The following is a 19,650-nucleotide window of genomic DNA, read 5'->3' as shown; positions in this document are numbered from 1 at the left end:
TAGTTTAAGAAAAAAATTTTATGAGCTCCAATTTAGTTTCTAATTTGTTCGCTAAAATTAGACAAAATACAAGATATAAGCAGCCACTTAAGCGTAGCTATTACATAATCTTGGAAGAGATTATACATCTTATGGAGAGAATTCGGTATTTCCAGAACGTTTCATTCGAGATCCAAATTGACAAAAGTGGAACCTTAATCTACTTTTAGGATAAACCAGACTTCTCGTCCTTTCTAGCACCAATGGCTGCTGGAAAAATTTTGGAAGGTCACCGCTCAGTCTACAGTACATTCGTTGACAATTTTCGGCCATTGTCTGTCCATTTGGCAGTCTTGTCTCTGGTCATCTTAACATACCTCTAGTTTAAACGTCTTTTACCTCTGACCACTTCGCTTCCATGACGAAAGTGGTTTACAATTTGCTTTTTTTTCAAACTGCTTCCCGGGGTAAGCGCAAAGTATGGCTGAAAAGTCTAAGAATCCTAATAACTATGGAAACTCAATAGGAACCAGTGGTTTATTTCTGTTTCATAGAAATGAGGAGTTGAGTTCTCTTTGACACTCTCGATCAACATTCACGAGGATGTTAGGGGTGGGGGTAAACTTATCTTTCAAAATCTAGGAGGGGCAATTTTGCTTTTTTCGATTATTTTCAGTAAAAATGCCAAAAACGGTATTTTTAAATGAAAATACCCGAACAGCTATTTTCAATCCTCGGGGGAAGCCCCCCCTGCAATTTCCTAGGGGTGCCATTTGTAGGGGTGGCTTAATTATCTCTTACACTTTTTCCTAAGTCAAAGGGGCAAATACAAAAATAATCGAGTTTGATGAACTAAAAATTTTTTTCCTTTAAAATTCTGCTTCATTTTGATTTTGTTTGTTTGTGTAACTCACAACTGCTGTTCTAGAATTCGTAGACACTTAATTCATGGGAGTTTTAACATTCTTATTATTTTATACTAATTCTGAAGAATAGTTGAGTGGCAGATAAACTATGCAAAACTATATTCCTACATTTATTTTAGAATTTAATAGGTTCCAGGACAGTTTTTGTCTTTTTAGTCGTAAATCAGTTTGAAACCAAATGTAACTAGACCTACGTTGCCTGGGCAACGTGAAGTGTTGCGGCAACCTTTGTCCGGCTTCGCCGATTAAAGTATTGCGAGAGCAACACTTTGGTTTTGTTTCTTCGCTATCGGTTAAATGCTGAAGTTGTCAAAACTATCAAAGCATTCAAAACGGCATATTCAAAGCAGAACACAATCAGTAATCACATGATCAAATTCTTCAGCGTTGAAAAAACAACAGCAAAAGAATATCGGAAGAAGGGACTAAATTGAGTTTGTAGCCAGCTGAACTTTATCCTTTTCAATTGTAGACATCGTGACGGATGGAAACTTGGAACATTATCTTATATAATCTAATTGGTATTATAAAGCTATCCGTAACTTTTCAGGATCAAATACCATAGATGTGTACCAATTTGCACAAATTTGTAGCCCTTCATGAGTCTCCTCTAGCAACCGATTCTTACTTACAAGTCCCTCTCCCGTGATATACATCAAGTTTACCGGAAACAAATAATGTGTACACCAACTAGCAAAAGTTGCAAACCCCTTGTCGCTGAAGATCATTGTAGCATAACAGCTGATTATTACTTACAACTCCCCTACATGTCTTACAATTGGGAACCAAGTTGTTCTTACCATCAATTACACCAGAAACAGATAATAGGTACACCAATCAGCAAAAGTTGCAAACCCCTAATTGCCAAAGATGATTATAAGCTAATAGTCGACTGTTGCTTGAAAGTCCCCTACATATCTCACAATTGGTATCGGCCTATTTTTGGTTTAAGTGTGTACCTTACCACTGAAGTTGTCAACCCCTTGAAACTTTCAAACTGATGTATCTCATGAAGGAATTTTTGTACCAAAAAATGGATGCCATATACTTTGATCAGCTCATCAAGGTCTATCGATTGCCGTTGAAAAAAAAATTCTATCTGTCTTAGTTCAAAAGTTGACTTTTTTGCCGGAGGCCAACTTTCTAACACCACCACTTAAAAAAGGAGCAAAGGATAAGCTCTAATTTCATTAGCAATGAGAGAACTTTTAAAGTTTAAGAGGCATATCTGATACCATTTCTCTATTACAATCCCAAGTAGAAAAAAAAGAATGGTAAAGTCAGCTGAAATCACGAACAGAAATGGATAGAAACAATAGATGGCAGCACTTTCGGACCCGTGGGAAAATCGCACTTTTTTGTTTCTGTAAATTTTTCTATTTATCACTCAAAGAAGATATATTGGCTGTGGAGCCGGGGAACTGCCGCATATATTTAACACTTATAGATTTTAGTCCATCTTCAATTTGAAATTGGTGCCTGCCTGCTAGAACGGAGCTTTCCACTCGAAAGCAGAAACATGATTTGATGAAACAAAAGCTTGGCTGCACAACTTCAGATACTCCTTTCTGACATAGGCTATACAACTCCACTTCACTTCGCACACCATAGGCTCTGGCTCGAGGACAAGCAAAAACCATCCTTTTTGGCCCCAGGCAAGAGTTCTACGGAGCTTTCCAAAATGTAATGTCATATTCATCAATCCGGCCTGAGGTCCACACTTTCCGTAAAAACCGCACAGGTTAGACCCTTACCAGTTTCCAGGAATAAGCTGAGATAGACGGCATAGGAAAAAAAAAACAAAAAAAAAAACGGAACAAAACCAAAGTGTTGCTCTCGCAACACAAAAAGGAATGAAGGTTCGGAGTAAGACCCTTAAAGCTGTTCTGATACATTTTTTCACATACAAAAACTAATTAAAAAGAGTTTTAAAGCTAGAAAAGCTGTCTTGATAGGCATTACATATATAAATTAATAATTTATGCATTTTCAATTAAGTGTCTACATTTTAAAATTTATGACACATAAAACAAACAAAATAAAATGCCAGAGTCAAAGGTAGAGTCAAATGCTAACATGAAAACAAATAATAAAAACATAAAAAAGGACAAGATATCAACTCTAATTGGGGGGTAGGAGTCAACTCCCAGATTTCCCGATTTATACCCTGCGAGATGTTTCTAAGTGAAAAAAGTCATAGAGTCAAATGCTTACATAAAAACAAGACATAAAAAACACAAAAAAAAAACAATAAATTAAAATTCTGATTCTGACTGGGGGGTTTACTCCAAGATTGTATTATTTATATTCTGCGAGACGTTTCAAACTTGTTAAGTAAAAAAAGGCCACAGAGTCATATGCTTACATAAAAATTCTGATTGGGGGAAGGGGATTAACACTAAGATTGCCTGATTTATATCCTGCGAGATGTTTCAAACTCGCTTAGTGGAAAAAAGGTCAAAGAGTCAAATGCTTAATTTATTAATGATTAGTAACTAATTAAGAGTAATGATTAATTTCCACCAGTGCACTTAGCTTGCAATGTTGCATGTACACATGTTCAATGTGCTGAAAAAAAAAGTACATGTGCTACGTATGTATACATGTGCTAAAAAAAGAAGCGGTTTCTCACTTTTTTTGTGGTACTATTTTGGGCAAATTACCCTAAATCATAATAATTAAATACCCTGATACAAATTACCTTAAATACATACAACTTTTGGTTTATATGAATATGTTAATGTTGATTGACTGACCGTATTTCAAACAGTAGGCTCTACGAAAAACATGGTTCAATCCCGCTTTCTAGGCCTATATCAAACAGTTCATGGTAACGAACTTTAAGTAAGGAACGAAACGGCTCAATAGCAACCGAAACTCTAAAGTACGGAATTTTTATACAAATAGATAATCGGAAGAAGCGTGTTTTTATGCTGATTTTAAATATATAAGTTTCATCAAGTTTAGTCCTACACATCAAAAGTTACGAGCCTGAGAAAATTTGCCTTATTTTCGAAAAAGGGGGAAACACCCCCTAAAAGTCATAGAATCCTTATGAAAACCACATAATCAGATTCAGCGTATCAGAAAAGTCTACTGTAGAGGTTTCAAGCTACTCTCTGTAAAAATGTAGAATTTTGTATTTTTTGCCAGAAGAAAGATCACAGATGCGTGTGTGTGTTATTTTATTTATTTTATTCTTTCATTTTTTTTATGGGTGATCGTATCGACCCAGTAGTCCTACATTGTCGCGAGAGGGCCCATTCGAACGGAAATCAAAAGTTCTAGTGCCCTTTTTAAGTGACTAAAAACTTGGAGGGCAACTAGGCCCCCTCCCACACTCATTTTTCCCAAAGTCATCAGATCAAAATTTTGAGATAGCCATTTTATTCAAATGGTCGAAAAATCTAATAACTATGTCATTGAGGACGACTTAATCCTCCACAGTCCCCGGGAAAAGGGCTGCAAGTTATGAACTTTGCTCATTGTTTACATATTGTATTGGTTATTGGGAGGTTTAGAGACATTTTCAGGGGGATTCTTTCTGTGGGGGGGGGTGGACAGGGTTAAGTAGGAGGATCTTTCCATGGAGAATTTTTCGTAGTGGAAGAGAATTTCCATGAAGCCAGCTAAAAGGAATCATAAATTAAATAAAAAAAAAGTTTTTCAACTGAAAGTAAGTAGCAATATTAAACTTAAAACGAAGAGAAACTATTACGTATATGAGGGGGTTTGCTCCCTCGTCAATATCTTGCTCTTTACGCCAAAGTATTTTTAGTAATTTAAAAAGAGCTATTTATTCTAATTAAACAGCTTTTGGGATTCAGGGTGCATTCTTTAACAATTAGAACAAAATTTCGTATCTTCAAAAATTTGGAATTGTTTGCCAGAAGAAAGATCACGGATGCGTGTTTTTTGTTTTTTCCCCAGAAATGAGCGTATCAACTCAGTGGTCCTAGAATGTCACAAGAGGGCTTATTCGAACGGAAATTAAAAGTTTTAGTGCCCTTTTTAAGTGACGAAAAAATTGGATATCAACTAGACCACCTCCCCCGCCACTTTTTTCTTAAAATCGTCCAATCAAAATTTTGAGATAGCCATTTTGTTCATCATAGTTGAAAGACCCCATAATTATACCTTTGGAAATAACATGACTCCCCCTCCACCACATCCCCAAGGGAAATTTCTTTTAAGTTATAAAATGTGCCCATTGTTTACGCATAGTATTTGTTATTGGGATGCATTCATACATTTTCGGGGGAAGGGCAAATTTTATGCTGGGGGTTTTTCTACGGTAGAATTTTCCGTGGGGAGGGAAGTTTTCAGGCTGTGAACTCGACAGGAGAAATTATACACTGAGGGAATTTGCCAGAATTCTTATGCAAAATTCTTTTTTTCCTTTTCAAATTTACGTACGGAGTGGTTAAGAGTAACTGTCCGGGGTAAATTTTTACCGGGATTGAATTGTCTAGGGAACATTTCAGTAGTGAGGGGGTTTTTCTGTGGAGTTGGGTTCAGATTTCCTGGCATTATTTAAAAAACAATCAGACATTAAATAATTTTCTGCGGAAAGTAAGGAATGACATTAAAACCTATAACGAATATATGAAAGGTAATGTCCCCTCCTCAATGCCTCGCTCTTGGCGCTAAAGTTCGACTCTTTCTCACAGCTCTATTTTTTAAAACAATGAAAAACTTTACCGTAAAGAGTGGGGCCTTGTGGAGGGACAGCCCCTTTCATATACAGAATAATTTCTGTTCGTTTTAAGCTTTATTGCCGCTCCTTACTTTCAGAAGAAAAACTCTTTTTTATTTATTTAATTGAAAAAAAGGTTAAGGTGGTTATGGTACGTCTTGCGGATGAAGGATGACAAATTGCCAAAGATTGTCCTTTTCAGCCAACCGTCTATGGCTAAGCGAAAAGCATTTCCTACTCAGCTGGGGTGGGAAAGTGTCGTAAGGAAAGATTTGAGGGAAATGGGGATTTCCTGGGCGAGTGTGAAAAGGGAGGCTTTGAGTAACTTAGGATGGAGGAAAAGCGTGCGCTGCTGCGTTGGCCTCAGGAGGCTTCATGCTGCGGTGAGTTGTAAGTAGTAGTAGTAGCAAATGTTATATTTGTGCATTTGCTTTTGCTTCGTTTTGATTTCGTTCTTATTTTGTCCTTGATTTATTTATAATTTGGCGTACTAATTTGATTTTTATTAGGCTATAATTTGTCATTATTTTCATCGTTCTGTTAGTATAAATTTTCGGCATTTTTTTTTGTTTATTGTCTTCTTTTCTATTTTTTCCATCTTATGCTCCGTACTTTTCAGGTTTTCGTTGTAGGGTTTTCAAACATATAAATAAGCCCTCCCTTAGAGACACTTCTGCTCACTAGCCACCTTCTCTGGGCTTTCATCCATAGTGCTAATCAGAAGCCAAACAGTTCGTGGTAACGAAACTATAGTAAGGAGCGACCCGGCTCAATAGTAACCGAAACTCTAAAAAATGAAATTTTGATACCTATGGTTACATCAAAAGAATCGCATTTTAATGCTGATTTTAAATATATAAGTTTCATCAAGATCAGTTATACCCATAAAAAGTTACGAGTTTGAGAAAATTTGCCTCATTTCAGAAAATAGGAGGAAACACCCCCTAAAAGTCATACAATCTTAACGAAAAACACACCATCAGATTCAGCGTATCAGAGAACCGTATCGTAGAAGTTTCAAGCTCCTATGTACAAAAACTTGGAATTTCGCATTTTTTGCCAGAAGACAGATCACGGATGCGTGTTTATTTGTTTTGTTTTTTTTTGTTTTTTTCGTTTGTTTTTTCCCCCAGGGGTAATCGTATCGACTGAGTGGTTCTAGAATGTCGCGAGAGGGCTCATTCTAACGGAACCGAAAAGTTCTAGCGCCCTTTTTAAGTGACCAAAAAAATTGGAGGGCACCTAGGCCCCCTCCCACGCTCATGTTTTCCCAAAAGTCACCGGATCAAAATTCTGAGATAGCCATTTTATTCACTATACTCGAAAAACCTGATAACTATGTCTTTAGGGACGACTTACTCCCCTGCAATCCCCGTGGGAGGGGCTGCAAGTTACAAACTTTGACCTGTGTTTACATATAGTAATGGTTACTGGGAAGTGTACTGACGGTTTCAGGGGGATTTTTTTGTTTAGGGGGAGATTTGAGTGGGGGGGGGGGGTTACGTTGGAGGATATTTCCATGGAGAAACTTGTCATGGGGGAAGAGAATTTCAATGAAGGGGCGCAGGATTTTTTAGAATTATTTGAAAAAACAATGAAAAAATAAATATAAAAGTTTTTGAGCAGCATTAAAACTTAAAACGAACAAAAATTATTACACATATGAGGGGTTTACCTCCTCGTTATACCTCACTCTTTACGCTAAAGTATTTTTAGTCATTTCAACTATTTATTCTACGGCCTTTGTGATTCAGAGGTCATTCTTAAGGAATTGGGACAAAATTTAAGCTTTAGGGTAAAGAGCGAGGTATCGACGAGGGTTGAACCCCCTCATGCACGTAATAAAAACATACGAATATAGAAGTTCGTTACGTAAATTAATTCGTAAGTTACGTATATTTTTTACCAATGAAAACGTTTGTAAAAAATTAAAAATTTTAGTTGCTTTTTTAAGTAATCAAAAAATTGGAGGGCAACTCGGCCTCCTCCCTCCCTCCTTTTCCTCAAAATATTCCGATGAATTGCAATTAATTAATATGCAAATTTCGTTTTAATTATTTATGTGCGGAGAGCCAAGATCAAAACATGCATTAATTCAAAAACGTCCAGAAATTAAATAAAAAAACAAGTTTTTTTAAATGAAAGTAAGGAGCAACATTAAAACTTAAAACGAACAGAAATTACTCCGTATATGAAAGGGGTTTTTCCTCCTCAACGGCCCGCTCTTTATGCTAAAGTTTCTTACTGTTTTAAAAAAAGAGTTAAGAGAAAGAGTCAAACTTTAGCGTAAAGAGCGAGCCTTTGAGGAGGAAAAGCCCCTTTCATATACGGAGTAATTTCTGTTCGTTTTAAGTTTTAATGTTGCTCCTTACTTTCATTTAAAAAAACTTGTTTTTTTTATTTAATTATGAAAGGAAACCAAACATACCAATTTCGTGCGAATTTGTTTTAAAATTTGATAAAGTTCAATGACTTTGTGTAGTTTCACTGACTTTTATGTTTCTCATAAATCCTTCGCTAATTACGCGCATTACTAATTTGGTTATGCTAAGGTTAAAAAAGAAGCCAGATGGAGTCCGTTACTTTCTTGTAGTGCAAACCAATAGGCAATAGTTCGTTTCTGAGCTTGCAAAAACTGCTGGATTTTAGGTTAAGAATTTAATCTTACGGAAAAGTAACGGAGAAAAAGCCCCCCCCCCCTCTTTGTCAGTGCCTGCCATTATTCCTCGTCTTTCCCCACCTTTTGGCTGTGAATCTCACTAGGCTCCTTGAAAATCTTAGGGGGATGAAGTAGAGTTAGGATAGTGTTGCTCAAATCATGGGTTCACATAGTCTGAACCCTTGAAGAGGAATGGTCTAAAACCCACCAAAAAGTTGCTTTAATCCTTGTCTAAAAGTTGCGGGGAATCAACACTGTTGTAGAGGAGATTAAGCCTTAAGACTAAAACTATATATCAATAGCACAGAGGATCAGGGGATGTAACTGTAAAAACGGTGTGACTCAAGATTTTTTTGTTCTTTTCATATAATTAATATATCTCACAAAATAAGGAATCATGTTTGAAAAAAGCGGAGTTTTTTCCCCAAAAATAGCAATTCCTTGTCTGTCTAAGTTTGTTATTTTGCATTAGTTAACGAGGTTTTAAAAACGCAACGCTGTTCTTTTCAAAATTGAGAGACAATGTGATTGTAATGGCTTGAAAAATTGCGTTCCAAAAATAAACCAATGAAATTCAAGCACAATTTTTAATAGGGAAGCATAGAACAGTAAATCGTAAAATGCTTTTATTGTGCTTGCTGTGTCCAGCTAAAACCAAAAGTTTGTAGATACCCAGTTTCCAGCAAGCCGCCTAGGGCTATACACCAACCCACATACTCTCAATTTCTGTTCAATATCAAATAAGAGCTGTTTTAAGTTAAATGATCCAAAATTGAATGCACGATTGCGGAATCTAAATAATATTTAGTAATTAATATTTGAATATTTTGTTAACTGTAAAAAAAAGTTATAATTAGCAATGATAGTTAGGTATGTCTGTGGTTTGTAGATATATATTACTCATAGACCCCGTATTAGACCAATACTCTTAAAAACTCACTGCAGAGTCAAGCCACCTGTAGCCAACACAAGTGCACCCGCTCTTTCTCCGCCCAGCTTAATGAAAGCTCCGCACTTTACCCCCTCCCGTGAAGTTTTAATTCCATTGAAGTCCTTCTGGTGACATCTTCTCACTTTTTTCGGTGGCGATCTGCTTTTTGTTTTGTCCAAGACGAATAGCCTAAAAGAAAAATGTCAATCTTCATCCGTAAAGCGTTTCCTACCCATTTCAATCTTTCTTTCATTAAAGCCTTAGAAAGTCAGATGTAACTAAATTTCCGTATAAATTGTTTGACATACAGTCAGTCATACAGGTAAACTGTCCATAGACAGTTTAAACTTCGAAGTGGGCTCATTGGATTGAAAATCAGAAGTCGAAGTGCCCTTTTTTAAGGAGGCATGGGGGTTATCAACCCTCCTCATGTTAATTTTTGCTCGTTTCAGGTTTGACTCGGCCATTTTTTGTAATTTATGTTCGTTTTGAGTTTCATTTATTTATTGATAGTGATTTGTGATAGTTTTACGATAATTTTATGATAATTCCTATGGAAAACATTCAACAAACCTTCGTCTGTCTCTCGAAGTGCAAAAGTTTCCGATACAAGTTTTTTCTTCCCTGCATTTTATACTGAGAAAAAACACAGTGGTCCTCTTCTATTCTACTTTTTACATCTTCATTGCATCCACCACCTTCACTAATATTACCACCCAGGTAAGTTAAACTATCTACTTGATCGATCTTCTCGTTACCCAGCCTCTTCTCTTTACCTTTATATATTCCTCGTCTAAGCAACTTAGTCTTCTTAGCATTAACTTAGAACCCTGTTGAATGGTGAACGAATGAATGGTGTAAAATGGACATGTTTTGCAATAAATAATGGATGGAAGGTATTGGGAGTTTTTCCTTCTTGTTTTTATCCGTGTGAAGATGGCTATTTAGTTTGGGTTTATTCTGTTCAGTTTTTGCTATTTATGTTGTATATGATTTTCATTTTCCGAATTATATGTTAGATGCTACGAGAGAAATGATCGGTGCAAAATGTGCATATTTTTGAATGAACGGTGAATGGGAGGTATTGGGTGTATTTGTTTCTATTGATGGTAGAAGATAGTTATTTAGTTGATGGTCAGTTTTAATCTGGTTTGTTTGTTTTTAAAAGGTACATCATACATCGTTTTTTTGCCATTTTCTAAATACACTATTGTTATTATGTATTAAACGCTATAAGACAAATGAACAGTGCAAAATGGACATTTTGGAATACATCCTGAAAGGGAGATATTTTTGTGCGTGAGAAGATCGTGATTTAGTTCATTGATAGATTAGACTTGGTTTGCTTCATGAAAGGTACTGTTTTGTCATATTTTGATATAAATCGTATGTTAGAGGCTGTGAAATTATAATGTAAATAAATGGATTTTATCTTTAAATTATTTTTATTATAAACTTATTTTTATCATTTTTTATATCATTTTATTACCATTTATATATATTATTTTTTTATTATTTCATTTTTATCATAAAAGTTATTTTTATTACTGCACATGCTCATTGAAAAAATGAGCAAAACCACCCACTACCTTTTACTTTAGAGAGTAGTCAGGACCCAGAGTCCCGAAATTATGCCGACCACAATTTATCCATATTTCTGTTTTAAAAAACATATAATATCTTCACGGTTGGTCCATATTTATTCATATTCCATATGCTTTCAGGGGTTTTGTGGGGTTTTGCTCCACTCTTTGAGCCACTGCATTTATACGATTAAAAAAAAAAAAACGTTCAAATTAAAAGATCCTTTGACATTAATTATTTTTTTTCAATGTCTTAATATACCTTCAGAATATTAGGAGCTTTGGTAGGGGCATATACTTATATTCCAGAGGGGAGCAGAATATTCTCTCCGAGTGGAGTTTCAGCCAAACTCCATTTGAGGAGCTGCATTCATTGCTTTTGTGACTAATTTGGAGAGCCTTCAGGACCTGCTACCCTGAAATTATGTAGACCACATTTTGTCTATGATTCTGTTTTAAACAACATATAATATATTCAAGGTTGTGTCATATTCATTCATATTCCATTTGCTTCAATTAGGGTATTTGTAGAATTTTGCTCCTTTCTTTTGGCTTCCATATTCACATAGATAAAAATTTAGCTCTTTTCATCGTTTTAATATCAATTCAGAATATTAGGAGGTTTGGTAGTGGTATGTATTTTTGTATTTCCAAGGGGGAGGGGTGTCTTCTCCGAGTGGATTTAAATCCATTTTCGAGTGGACAGTTAAGCACATTCCAGGATCTATATGTATTTTTCTTATGACTTACCACTTTTTGGAGTTGCTTTGTACCTAGACTCGGACCGCTAAGAAAAACAACGAAATAAAAGAAAAATGTATTGAAACTTAATCATTTTGATCTTACATATATGATATTTACGTTAATAGTTTAGTTTTATTAAAGGGACAAAAAATTAATATTTTTATTTAATAGCTCCAGTTTATATATTTTTAAATTTTCAAATGAAAAATTGATTATGATTTAAAATGGCTGTTAATTGTTTTTACTTTTTTAATTTCAGAAACCAGACGACATGAAAATATAAGAAAAAACAGACCTGTTGCCGTTGCGTCAAGAACAAAAACAGTTGAAGAAGAGGATAGTATTAATTCTGTGAAACATAGGAATTCTGAAGAATCATTTAAGGAAGATAGAGAAGTTTCTCAGATTGCCATTGAAACGAATTCCAAAAAAAGATTAAATAGCTCTTTTCCAACTAAATTGATTAATCACAATATTGAAGAAGCTATCAAGGCCAATGTAATTAATGAGGTTAAAGAGGCTACAACAACCCAAAAACCACAGATATTTACATCTGAAGCAATAGATAATGAAGAACATGACTTGAGTGAGAATTCACAAATTCCTTTGAAGTTTGACTCACCGTTAATATCCGATGATACCTTAATATTAGGAAATCCATTTGAAGAAAGTCCATGGGTTCCTCTTGTCCAACTCCCTTTCCCGGTGTTTAACGAATCAGAATTGGATATACCCGGTGACCCAGTTAGTTCGTGGGACGAACCCTCTCACAGAGCTGATCGCACTCCTAGCCGTATATTACAAGAAGAATTTAATGCGATTACAACTTTTAAACCTGTATTTCCCTTAAAGCAAGAAGAAATAAACCCACATGTAATACCTATTTTGGAATCAATGAAAAGAATGCGGGAAAAGGAAATCAAATCTTTTAGAAATAGCGAAAAACACACTCCAGAATCCTCTGTTTCATCACCAAAAAGATCATCTCTATTAGAGAGAATTGTTGATATGCTTTCCCACAGCAATAATGAAGAAATACCCAGAGCAGCGCAGCTTCTATCAGAAGAAACAGAGGAATTAAGTACCATAAAGCCTGTGAAAATTGCGGATATTTCGAGAAGTTTCAGTGAGAAGAAAAGAAAACGGCGACAGACGAAGAGATCCGCCAGTGATTTGTCTTTTTTAAGCCTGTTAAATGGAACAGCAAAAATTAGCCAAGCAAAGCTAACCATGAAGCGATTAGAGCAATTGAGACCAGAGGATGCCACTGACAGTGTGATTCCAAGCAGGAGACCAGCTAAAAGACCGGTGCTATATAATGTAGATGGCGTGGATGAACATAACCTTTCAAACCAACCGATTTTTGTTGAAAAGAAAAGAAAAAAACCGACAAATTCGCCCATTTACACATTTAAGCTGCAAGATGGCCAAAACCCTCAAGATGTCCTTGGTAAGTTTTTATTCTCTTGTTTCTGTAGTCTATTTATGATAAATTTGTAACAGTTCATATAACTGACTTCTCAATAAAGTGAACATACCACTCGATACATTTTTATGTTCTTTACGAATATAACAATCGCTTCTACCGCAAATTCAAATTGAAGCAATTTTTAACCTAACCTAAATTAACCTTATTATTAATAATTTTAGCACTGAAAAAATGTAGCATTATTTTTTCGAAAACGACCGAGAAAAGATGACGCTGAAAAAACGTAGTATTATTTTGTCGAAAACGAGTGATAACTCATATTTTCATTGAAAATTCGTCATTTTTTAAGATCTAAAAAGTGCTTATATTTGAATTTGCAGTAGAAGAGATTATTATATTCGTAAAGAACATAAAAAAGGCATCGAGCGGTATGTTCACTTTATTGGTAAGTCAGTTATATAAACTGTCATAATTTTACCCATAAAAGTTGGTATATCATGCAGCGGAAAAAAAGTATGCAGCAGTCGCTTACAGAACTATCTATGTCTTAGGAAAGGTAGGTAGGTAGGTAGGTTTTATTTTTATCCATAATATAAACATAAATAAAAATGACAACACTAATAAATTATTGCAGCAAAAAAAAAGTCCTAAGGACTTTCTTTTTGAAACAGAGAAACATTGTGCCTGAGACTTTTAATTTAAAAGGCGTTCACATGTAGTTATGCAGTATTGGGTAGTAGCAGGCGCCAAATAAAAAAAAAAAGAATTATGGGTGAAAATAACCGAGAAACTTTTAACAAAACACAGCTTAAGAAGGTGTAGATTTCCTTTAAAGGTGTAGTTGTCGTTGTAAATCAACATATTAGAGATGGAATTCTTATAGACAGCAATCATTGTCAAATTTAACCAATTTGTTTTTCTTATTTATTTTCAAGTTCTACGTGACAACACTGACAAAAAGTTATATAGTTCAGCTGAATTCATGGTTTTGAAACAACTAAAAGAAAATCATTTTTTTCAGGTATGAATCGACTTGGAATGTTTTAAGAGGGTAAACAACATTTTTTTTACCTTGTTATTTTAAGCCCAATTTGAGTGGATGACAAAATCGATTAATCGGCAATAAAAGTAATAATTATTGTATTTTAAAGAAAAGAACCTCATTAGGGGAGGGATTTCACTGTTTAAATTTCCTAGTTTCTCACTGACCATTAGAATTTTGTGTGTCAGGAGGTTTATTGCCACACGTACTAAAATATAGTAACGACTTGTCTGCATGTCAAAAGTAATGATGGTTTTTAATCCTAGCGAAATCTGTGCATATACCTCAAGCAAATTCATTTTTTTTATTTCATTTGGCTGCTTTTGCAACCCTGAAGCGATATAATTTAAAATTATAACTTTTCTGGCATGCAAAATTTGACATAATTTTTTTTCGAATAGAATTTATTCTGCTAGAATTTAGGATATTTTTCTAGAACTTTGTGATGATGAAAGGAATTTTGTTGGGAATTATTCATTTTAATAATAAAACACAGTTGTGTTTTGGGATCCAATAAATAATTGGAACACAGTAAGGGATCCAATAGACAGTTGTGATCCCAAAAACGGCCTATTGGGTTTTCAAATGACTAGTCGTGTTTGAAAGGCTAAAAGTAGTTAGGGAACACCGACTTGTTGAAACACCATCGGAATGAAAACTAAAAACCTTTTCCATTTCAATGTCTAGACTTCTGAATAAGTGATTTATTTGTACTTCTGTATGTTTTACCAAAATCAAGCCAAATGGACTGTACGCAGGTCCGCACTTTCCGAAATGGTATGGTTTTTTATTTAATTTGCTTGTTATCCATACAGTTCAGGTAATATACAATTATATATGTTTCTATTAGGTTTTGAAATACCTAATAACTAAATAAATACCTAATTTAAGGTATTACGTTGCTAAACAGTAAAACTCATGTCTCGACAGAACAACGTCATAAACAAATTGTCATAAAAGACAATTTTCATAAAAAGAACATCACATAATGACTTAGCTCGTAACCAAATGTTCAGGTTCCTTTCAAATTCTAAAATAGTTAATATACTGACAATATTGATTCGCAAAGTGCTTTATATAGATCAGGTACCCATTCTACGGGTATGTTTTTTGTCAAATCACTTTAGTAATTTTAGCAACCCATTCTTTCATATGTAATCTTGACACCACATAATGTAAAGGAATTCATCACATAATCTTTTTTCAAACATAATCTAAGATATTTGCCCCTATAAAAATTCCCCCCTCCAAAAAAGAAAAAAAGCTTTCAGCTTTTTGAATGTACTACTCTTTTGGGGCCTCCCCTAGGCCACTCAGCGTGTCCCCAGGTGTCGATAGGGGAACGCCCCACAGATATGTAGGGTACCTCCATAGGAGGCACGGGCCAAGGCAGGACCTTGTCCCTGGTGGCAAATAATAGAAACCGGGGCACTGTCGCCCGGGGCCATAAATACAGGTGGAAGAGGAAGAAGGCTCGTCGAACGCAAACTCAACAGGGTCCACATGCCTTTCCGCACGTCCCCTGAGTTACAAACCTTCTCCCAGTAATGGGTTAAATTGCATGGTGACACAGAACACCATTGTGGGAGGATCCTCTATAGGAGGACAACTGCAGCAGGGCTTTAAGATCCAGATCTATGGAAAAAGAGCTATGCAAACGGCTGTCTCAACCCTTTCAGGGTACCTGCAAGACTGGGGACCTTGCTGTCAACTCTATTCTCACTTGAGGAGTGGTGCCCATCAAGGAAATTATAACCCGGTAAAGGACATAGCATTCGCAAGGGATTCTGATTAATGGATAACTCTTCTGGGCTTAGTCTGTTTTGACGGGCGTTTTCGGGCTGAAAAATCTCTTTCTAGGTAATTTATCTACTGTTGCTTGCTTCCCCGTAGTAGCATAATATTTGTAGGCATGAATATATGATGAGTATTAACATATGATACATGACGAAGTATATGATGAAGTCTTTTTAAGGCTGGGAAAGTATTACTAATAGAATATTAATTGCTCCTTTTATGACAGCAAACCTTATTGATTATGTTATAGTAAACTGAAGACTGGCAGGATCATTACAAGATACTAGGGTATATATGAGTGCTGTTATTGATGTTAAATGTAAAGATCATCATCGATTAGTGTCTAGGGTTAATTTAAGGCTGAAATTTTGCTTCAATACTTTTTTCATAAACATTTGAATATTGTTTATTCTTGACTACATTTTCCATTCGTAGTAACAAAAATAAAAAAAATCTTCGTAGTACCATCAAATAAATTAAATTATCCTCTCAATATTACTGGGTTAAAAAGATTAGCGAGGGCTGAAAAACAAGGTAATTGGAGGACAGTGAACAAAGAAGCCGTTTATTTTCCTAGTAATTTGATTTTGTTTTTATTTTTGTTAATTTAAATCAATTTTTATTTAATAATAATAAGTAGTTATAAATTTTGTCATTTTTTTAGGTGACTTAATAATTTCGGGTGCTTTTGGAGAATCTGTCCTTAAAAGATTGCAAGAAGAACTTCAAATCAAGGAAGATTCAAAATCGACTGCTACTTCTTCAACTACCACAGCTACAATAACAACTATTACGGCAGCATCTAGTACAAAGCCCCCTCGTAAATCAACATTCCCCTTTCCAACCCGCATTCGGCCACAGGTATTACTAGGATTCAACAAGAAAAATCGATTCTGGGCTGTTCAAAATACTACAAAGACTTATAGGGTGGACAATGAAAAAAAAGAAGATGAAAGACAAAGCATAATCGATAGTGCCAATGATAGTAAGTTATTATTTGTCATGTGAGTTGTAAATTAATGTTTTAATGGGGAAGGGGGATAATCTTGCCAGGGAGATATTGTGCAGCCCTCACAAAATCAACAGGCACATATCCCTTTATGTCTGCATAATTCTCCATTTATACAGGCACAAATCTGCTATTAAATATAATTTATGGTCAAATATTAGCTCATGCTTTACCAAGAAAGAAAAAGAATAGTTTTTTTTGTTGACCCCACCACCTATAGGAGTTTATGTTTGGGAAGGGTTTTATTCCAAGAACGAAGATTCATTAAAATATCAAAATAGGCTAAGCATGTGGAAATATAGAAAATGACAGAGTAAGCAATCACTGCGTAGGAAGTTGCTACTTCTACTACTACCAACTCATTACAGAACCAAACTGCCTGAGGGCAACACAGCTACCCACGCTCCTCCTCCGTCCCAATGTGTTCAAAGTCTCACTCTTTATACCTTCCCAGGAATTTCTCATTTCTCTTAAACTTTTCTTAAGACACCCTCCAACTTCATTCAGGGACGAGCTGTTTTCATTTGGGCCTAGACTGTTGGCCGACAAGGACAATATCTGGCAATCTGCCAGATTTCCTCTGCAGAATGTGCCTTTGTCATCTCAACCTTTCTTTCATTATAGTCGTAGAAAGCGAGGTTGAACCAAGTTTTTTGTAGAGCTTACTTTTTGAGATGCGTTCAGTCAGTCGGATACCCAAAACAACCCGTTGTCAATTTCTTTGGAAAATATATAGGAAATTCTCTTATATTTTTGGAGCGCCTACGCTTCAGAGCCATACTTGACCATTGTAGCTTCCAATATTCTAATCCTGGTTCGCAGACTATAGAATAATATATTTCTATAGTATAATTCTATAGAATTATATAATTATATTTATATAGTATAATTCTATAGAATAAGATTTTATGTGAAAGTCAGGACTGGAAACTCTTTGGAATTGCCCTACATACTTGCCCAGTTAAACTGGGCAAGGTGGCAGGGATAAATGATCTTAAATAAGAATGCAAAATTCAGATTTTGGTGGTAAATGGTATGCAGTACCAAGAGTTTTATTTCTAGTTTGTCACCCTCCTCCAAAAAGCTTGAGGATTCTTTTCTTTACGAAATTTCTCTTCAACAGAAATGTACTTGTTGCTACTACAAGCAGGGATTATCAACTACATGCTTCCTTTACAAAAGGGGTTAATAACCAAAATGCCTGGAGAAGACCCAACCTATTTTCCTGACGTCTGGTTTGAGTCTTTTACCGATCAAGCTCGATATTCGATAAAACATGAAGAAATACTGGCACTTTGTCCTGTTTTTATCCTGAATATTTTTGTTTTACCAGCTAAATGAATACATTATTGGGAGGGGGGTGGTCAATTTACTCACTATATGTTAAACGTGTGTCTTCTACTCAGAGTCATAAGTTTGGATACAGGACAGACCAATCTCTACGAATACAGCTTCTTATGTGATTAAATAAAAAAAAAAAGTTTTTTCAACTAATTGTAAGGAGCAACGCTACAACAAATAAACAGAAATTATTACGTATATGAGGGAGTTTGCCTCCAGTCAATACCTCGCTCTTTACGCTAAAGTTCGAATTTTGTTCTAAATCTTTAAGAATGACCCCTGAATCACAAAAACCGTTTAGTTAGAATAGATAGCTCTTTTGAAAGTACTTAAAAAAAAAACTTTAGTTTAAGGAGAGAGGTATTGACTAGGGGGCAAACCCCCTCATATACTTACAAATTTGTTTTCATTTTAAGTTTTGATGTTGCTCCTTACTTTCGATTGAAAGACTTGTTTATTTAGTTTCAGATCGTTTTTAAATGATGCTGGGAAATTCCGCATCCCCTTCTTAGAAATGTCCCTTCCCCTATGAAAAAATCTGCCATGGAAAGATCCTCCCAAGTAATCCCTCCCCCCACCAGAATAAATTCCTCTTGAAAACGTCTTTATGCTTCCCAATACTGTATGTAAACAATGAGCACAAGTTAGTAACTTACAGCCCTTCTCTCGGGGACTGTGAGGGATTAAGTCATCCTCAAAGACGTAGTTATTAGATTTCCGACTATGTTGAACAAAATGGCTATCAAAAAATTTTGATCGGAGGAAAAATGAGTGTGGGAGGGGGCCTGTTTGCCTTCGAGTTTTTTTGGTCACTTAGGCAGTAGAACTTCTAATTTCCGTTTGAATGAGCCCTCTCACGATATTCTAGGACCACTGGATCGATATGATCACCCCTGGGAGAAACAAATAAACAAACACGCATCCGTGATCTTTCGTCTGGCAAAAAATACAAATTTCCACATTTTTGCAGATAGGACCTTGTAACCATTACATTAGGGTTTTCTGATACGCTGAATCTGATGGTGTGATCATACAGTTCATGGTAACGAGGTGTAGTAAGGAGCAACCCGGCTCAGTAGCAACAGAAACTCTAAAAAACGGAATTTTGATATCAATATATACATCAAAAGAATCGGTTTGAAGTTTACACTAAAGTTTGACTCTTCCTCACAACTCTACTCTTTAAAGCGATAAAAAAACTTTAGTGTAAAAAGCTGGGCGTTGAGGAGGGGACACCCCCTTTCACATAAAGACTAGTTTCTGTATATTTTAAGTTTCAATGTCGCTCCTTACTTTAATTAAAAAAAAAAACTTGGTTTCTTTGTTTAATTTTCACTAAGATTCTATCACTTTTAGGGGGTGTTTCCCCCTTTTTTGAAAACAAGGCTAATTTTTTCAGGCTCGTAACTTTAGATAGATTAGACTAAACTTGATGAAACTTATATATCTGAAATCAGCATAAGAATATGATTCTTTTGATGTGTTTATTGGCATCAAAGTTTGGTTACTATTGA

The 19,650-nt window shown here is 35.4% G+C and overlaps 1 protein-coding gene across 2 annotated transcripts in view; it reads left to right on the top strand.

Moving 5' to 3' along the window:
• The window catches only part of LOC136031714 (uncharacterized), a 144,832-nt gene that overhangs the window by 47,945 nt on the left and 77,237 nt on the right, over positions 1 to 19,650 (top strand). For both annotated transcript variants that reach the window (XM_065711419.1, XM_065711417.1), the window contains exons 7-8: positions 11,778 to 12,968; positions 16,451 to 16,771. In XM_065711419.1, coding sequence (XP_065567491.1) covers positions 11,778 to 12,968; positions 16,451 to 16,771 — 1,512 coding nt within the window. The remainder of the gene's footprint in view (positions 1 to 11,777; positions 12,969 to 16,450; positions 16,772 to 19,650) is intronic.

The sequence above is a fragment of the Artemia franciscana genome, chromosome 10 (assembly GCF_032884065.1).
Source record: "Artemia franciscana chromosome 10, ASM3288406v1, whole genome shotgun sequence".
Classification (NCBI taxonomy): domain Eukaryota; kingdom Metazoa; phylum Arthropoda; class Branchiopoda; order Anostraca; family Artemiidae; genus Artemia; species Artemia franciscana.
Note: the sequence above shows the minus strand (reverse complement) of the source record. Positions and strands in the feature narration are given on the sequence as shown.